A 6,000-nucleotide genomic window follows, 5' to 3' on the forward strand; every position below is an offset into this window, starting at 1 on the left:
GGTGGTGTCTTGTTCTGTCCACATCTGATACATATTTAATTCAGTGTCCAAAAGGTGCAAATAAACCAGAATATATTCACATTTAAGATGCTGGAATCTTAGGATTTTCTTTAAAACAATATTCACAATTTAAAAACAAGACTCTAAAAGACTGTGTAGCTTGCAAAAATACATCAATTTAAATTTACAATAACAGTAAGAGATCCATAGAATATAAGGGAAATGATTCAGCTGCAACTCTGCAGGCATAAAATGCAATAAAATTTTTTTAAAAATCATTCAGTAGGGCGACAATTTTTAATACCACAGACCTAAAAATGACTCAAAGCAATTAATCGATCATCAAAATACTGATTAATTGATGAATTGTTGCAGCTCTTCAGTGTTCATAAAGCTACCTGTAGCTTTAACTGATCACATGACCTCTAAATCACACCTAATGAACCAGTTAAGTCCTTCAACCATGGTTGATAATAACTTTCTACAGCCAGAAAACATCCAGCGCCTGAGTCACCGCACAACAATAATTATGTTGTTCCAAACAGGCAGCATCTCAGGGACTAAAAGGCTTTCGGAATGAAAAAATATGAAAAGGCACCACAGGGGACAAGGAGGCAACACTCGATGGTAATCCCCACTGAGAAACCCCTCAAGAAACTGCTTTTAACACCTTGCAAAGCACTGAGGAGAAAAAGAGGAATGACCTCCATTACAAGCATGTAGATGACCTTTTCTTGAGTTTTTTTTTTTTCCCCCACACTCTTTGGCACATCTGCTTTTTATCATCATGAAAGGACAGTTAGAGCACGTCGACATCACAACACAGTCTGACTTACTGACTGAAATCAAGTATTTGTCCATCACATTGAAATGTCTACATGACAGAATTCCCTCTGAAAGTAACTTGGGAATGACATTTGATAGCCGGGCATGAAACTCGTCCAGCACAGTAGCAGAGCAGCCAAGTCTGAATTTGATGTAGGAGGAGGGGGGGAAAGAGCCTCAGAACGGTGGCTGGCGACCGGCCACGGAGGCTCGACAAACCGCACGACAAATGTAAAAGCTGCGGCCAAAAATTCGCCAGTACTGAGCTCATGGCAGGCAGTAATTTCCAAGCCCGTTTAAGCAGTTAGTAAAGCTTTTCGAACAGCCCGTGTGTTCTTGCTCATCCGGTTCAACAGCGTCTGCCTGCAGGACGGTACGACACAACCGGGGCCAGAGCGATAAAATTTCTGTTGTTAGACGATTTAATTACACCCAGAAGGGACACAAAAAAGCCCTGCACAAAGAAGTTATGGACAAAAAGAGGTAAGAAACCCCTGTGCTGACCGTGTGTCTAAACATCCAGGTGAGTTAGCGTCACTGTACAAACTCAGCCCCACCCTTGGATGTAAATCCGTCCATCCATCCATCCATCCATTATCTATACACCGCTTAATCCTCATTAGGGTCATAGGGGGCTGAAGTCTATTGCAACTGACATAGGGTAAAGCCAGGAGACACCTGGACATGTAACAGTCTATCACAGGGCTACAGCCACTAGCACCTACTCGGCTCGACTTGGTTTAGATCGTTTCCATTACAATTGAGTATCATCTCATCGTGGAGTCATCACAGCACGGCGGCCTGGAAGTCCCTTAAATTCATTTTTGTGTGACACAAACGTAACACAACAATAGAGGACATCAAGGCAATGGTATATCTGCTGTTAGGTCTTAGGGATGGACCCGAATATCCGGTCGTTGTGGTGGTGCAATACTCTCACAACGTGCAATAAGCTTTTTATTGATTGTTGTGTTTTTTATCTATTTATGCTAATATCTGTAGTTAATTTTAATTTATTTAGTGTGATTTATTTCAGGGTTCTTGTGTCTTTCTTAATAGTTGCTTCTTATTTTGACTCACAAGAATTCCAATGTACCTGTACTGTGATGTACCTGTGCAAATGGCAATAAATTCTATTCAAATACAAATTTTGAGATCCGAATATTCAGATAACGTGGGCCTACCAACCCTGACGACATGCTTCAATTCGTCCATGTTAGTAAACAGATGACAAAAGCCAAAGACGAAGATATACATGCTAATGCTATGCTAATGCTGACGACGACAAAGCAAGATCAAACTTCTCAAAAATGTGCTTCCTCGCCTCCCGCTCAACGGCCAAGGAGCCAGGGAGGGAAGAAGCACACTTTCAAGACAGGCCGAATATTCATCACTACTTCGAAACGGATATCCAGAGCCCAGGAATTGCTATTCCGACCAGCCCTACTCGATTCAAAGTAAAAGAAGAGAGTCAGAGAAAGTTGAGAAAGCTGTTGCTGTTGACAGTTTTGTTTTTGTTTTTTTGTTTTTTTAAATGGCAGGTTTGGGTTTTATGAAGGAATCGCTCTTGTGTGTCATCACTCACAGTCCAATCAGAGTCCTGTAGACGTCACATTATTGGCTCGACTCAGCTTGCTTGGAACCCCAGCTGAGTAGGTACTAAAACAGTACCTGGAACCAGGTGCTACGTCCTAATGGAAAGCCTCACAAACCAAGTAGAATCCAGCCGAGTAGGCACTAGTGGAAAAGCGCCAATAGAGACAATCACACTCGCATTCACACCTACGGACAATTTAGAATCATCACGTAACCTCAGCATGTTTTTGGACTGTGAACTGAAAACCCACACATGCACAGGGAGAACATTCAGTGTGCACTTTTTGCCTCGGGGATCTTCTAGCTGCAAGGTAAAAGGGCTAACCACCAATCCACTGTGCAGCCCCACCTCTGGATGAGACAACAGAACAAAAAAACAAACTAGCAACTAAACCTCTATTTCAGGAATTTTGCTGCAGCAGTTTCGCTTTGTGCTTCGTATACAGGTGAAAAGCTTCACAAAAACCCGACGCTCGGTCCTTACCTGTGTCTGTGCTCGTCGTGTCCCCCTTGTCCATGTATGATCACCTGTCCCGAGGCGTGCTTCCCCTCCTTGGGTGTGTCGATGTGAGGGATGAGCACGTCCTCCAAGCCCAGGTCGAACCGCTTGTGCTTGGAATTGTCCGGGAGGAAAAAGAAGGCCCCAAAGCATAAGGTGATGAAGGCACTGAGGATGAGGAGGAGGATGAACTTCTCGGAGAGCCTCAACGTCGCCCTGTGATGCGGGAAAGAGGAGGTGCCCGGCGACAGGGTGGGTATCCTGCGGCCCGACAGTGGCAAGAGAGCCGGCGTCGTCATGTTTCCACCGTTTGAAAAATTTAAATTAACTTGGGGGTGGGTCGGGGTGGGGGTTTTACGGGCGCCACAGGTGTTGTTGCAGCAGCATGCACCGGCTGGTTGACTTTATTATCTCATCCCTGCGTCGGTAAATCCGGAAACCAAAACGGGCCGAGGTCCCTCAGTGAAGGAGTGACTAGTGAGCAGGAAAACGGTCATGACGATTCTGGAAGGGAAAAAAAGAAAGGCACAGTTAGAAGACCGAGTCCACCGGCTACCAGAAAATTGCCACCATTTTAGAGAAACCTTGTTTATGCCTCCTTTCATTTCAACCACTCTATCCTCCACGTAGACACTCAGCACTCTGTGGTCTGTCAGGAGAGAGGAGCTGATACCCTTTATAGTCTTTCCTGTAGCTGTCATCTCTCCACCTTTGCAGCATGTCCCTTGCAACCACTAGTGCTATCACGCCGAGCGCCTCCTGACAGCCTCCCGTTGAGCCCAACAGCTCTGAATTGCAATCAAACACATGGTTACAACTCACGAATAAAAACGATATGTCACGTATGGAGGGTTAGCTGAAATATTAGGGGTAATAAACAATTCCCTCGCATGCTATGGGGGGTTTAACAGCATGTCATCTCCAGTATAAACACCTCAGACCCCCTCACACTAAACACTGAGTCCTTCGGCCATGAAAAAAAACATATTTCTCAGAGGCTTAAGGTATCAAAAGGCTGCGCAGTATCTATGATCAGCTGTCCTTTGTGCATCCCTGTCAGGACTAATGCTGCAGAATGAGCCCAGCTTCCATACTTAGCGGTTTGTTTTAAAATGCATATCTTATAGCTATCGTATTGACAACATTTAAAAAAAACAGAGATGAAGAGCAAGATAAGCCTGCATGCTCTTCCCACTGGCATCCACAGGAGTCGACCGGAATAACAATTCACAGTTGTCTGGTGAAAACGGGCAACAAATGCTAGCTAATACACCGAAATGCATGCCCCCTGTGCTGTATTTAACGTTAATTTTAATCCTTCCATGTAATACCCATGTGTCTGCCTCTGAAAAGGTGCAGGTTTTATCCTCTGGTGCCCGCATATGTTGGAAAGATGTGTTGATTCCTGCTCCAAGTGCGAAGGATGGATGGAAATCAAGCCCCTATAAAACGCCCGGAGGGTTTTAAACGAACCGGGCAGTTTATCAGAAATGTTTATCTGAGCTTATTCATTTCTATCCCGTCCATCGGCTCGGTGTAAACCTACGATGTCTCCGGCGTGTGTCCACACAGAATACCAAGTTCATTCTGTGACAGTGCCAGCCTGTGTGAGCTCATTAGCCGATGCAAAATGCTAGCTAACGAGCTAACCTAGCCTGCTAATCAAGGCTAGCGCAGGTTGGATAGAAAAAAGAAAAAAAAAACAACAGTGTAAAATGAACTACCAAAAAAGAAACGTGGGTGAAAAGAATAAAACAGACGTCCGGTTTGTTGATATTACAGCTGCCCCGTGTGTGTCCCGAGCCCAGACACCAACAATTCTACTGAGGTGCTAGCTAGCTAGCTAGTCCGGCTACATGCTAATGCTGGCTAAGCTAACGGGCTAGCGGCTGACAGAGGCGGTCTCCAGTGCTGCATCACCTCCTTTTCTCATTTGCTCGGTGAAAATCGATGCCAGTCACAATTCCCGGTCCGCCTTTTGGAAGGAGCCGCTGCGGCAGGTGTCCTCATGTCCGTGGATGTCCTCCTCCTCCGCCCCCTCGGCTGTCGTGACCCAGCGGCGGTGAGAGCCTCCGTTTTCCGTCGCGTTCAGAGCCACATAGCGTTACAGCGCTCCAGCGGACGTCGGTCGGGAGGATGCTGGGAAGCGGCCGCTCTGTCGGACTGCAGCGACGGACTGACGGAGCCGCTGCTGCTGCTCGGACATCCAGCTTTAACTACTCAGCCTGACCCATTTAGGGACCGTCTCACAGTTTCACCCAGCAGAAACAATGTATGATATGATGGAAAACACATTAGAAATCCCACCTACCCCCAAACCTGCTGTGGGACCTTCTGTATATACTGATTCAGACACAGTTTTTAAAGCTGCCTGATGCATTATTTTACTGAATTTATTCAAATTACACTGTATACAAAAAGTATTCACCCCCTTTGGAAGTTTTTCCTTTTTTATTGCATCTCATCATTGGATCCTGGTCAATGTATTTGCTTTTATTGACAAGAATTTACAAAAAAGACTCTTCCATGCCAAAGTAAAAGTAGATTCCTACAAATTATTGGTAATTATTTAAAAATCTAATGTGAAATAGGGGACTGCATACGTATTTAGCACCTTTAGTTTTATGATTATCGAACACTGATGGATTTTTGAGTTTTGTATTGTTGTATGGATTTTATGTCTTGTTCTTACAGCATGTTTAACATCCTAATAATATTTTTGAGTGCAGTAACAGGGTTGCGGATACTATCCTCCATGCTATACCTGTACACTTGTGAATTCATCATAAAACATGTGTACATATTTATATGCTAATTCATCATGTTATATCTGTACGTAACCATATATAAACTCATCATGTCATAGCTGTACCTATCCATATGTAAATTAGTTCTGTCATATATATACACACAGAGTGTATATATACATATACATACAGTATGTATACATATCCATGTAGATTCACATTCCTAGTGTATTATCTCTATGAAACGTCTATTTGATCTTTTGCTCTGTTTTTATTTGCTTTGTACTTTCTGTAATTCTCTCAAAGAGTGACAAGAAAGAAATGAGGAGAGGG

General features: G+C 44.0%; 1 protein-coding gene across 3 annotated transcripts in view; it reads right to left on the minus strand.

Moving 5' to 3' along the window:
- man1a2 (mannosidase, alpha, class 1A, member 2) overlaps positions 1-5,195 on the minus strand; it is a 207,278-nt gene extending 202,083 nt beyond the window's left edge. The window contains exons 1-2 of one of the 3 annotated variants that reach the window (XM_051959126.1): positions 4,841-5,195; positions 2,906-3,424 (exon numbers count right to left, since the gene is read on the minus strand). In XM_051959126.1, coding sequence (XP_051815086.1) covers positions 2,906-3,219 — 314 coding nt within the window. In that variant the 5' untranslated portion in view covers positions 3,220-3,424; positions 4,841-5,195. The other 2 variants (XM_051959128.1, XM_051959127.1) reach the window with 2 other exon arrangements.
- Between the last annotated feature and the right edge of the window lie 805 nt (positions 5,196-6,000).

Source organism: Acanthochromis polyacanthus, chromosome 14 (assembly GCF_021347895.1).
Source record: "Acanthochromis polyacanthus isolate Apoly-LR-REF ecotype Palm Island chromosome 14, KAUST_Apoly_ChrSc, whole genome shotgun sequence".
NCBI classification, from domain to species: Eukaryota; Metazoa; Chordata; class Actinopteri; family Pomacentridae; genus Acanthochromis; species Acanthochromis polyacanthus.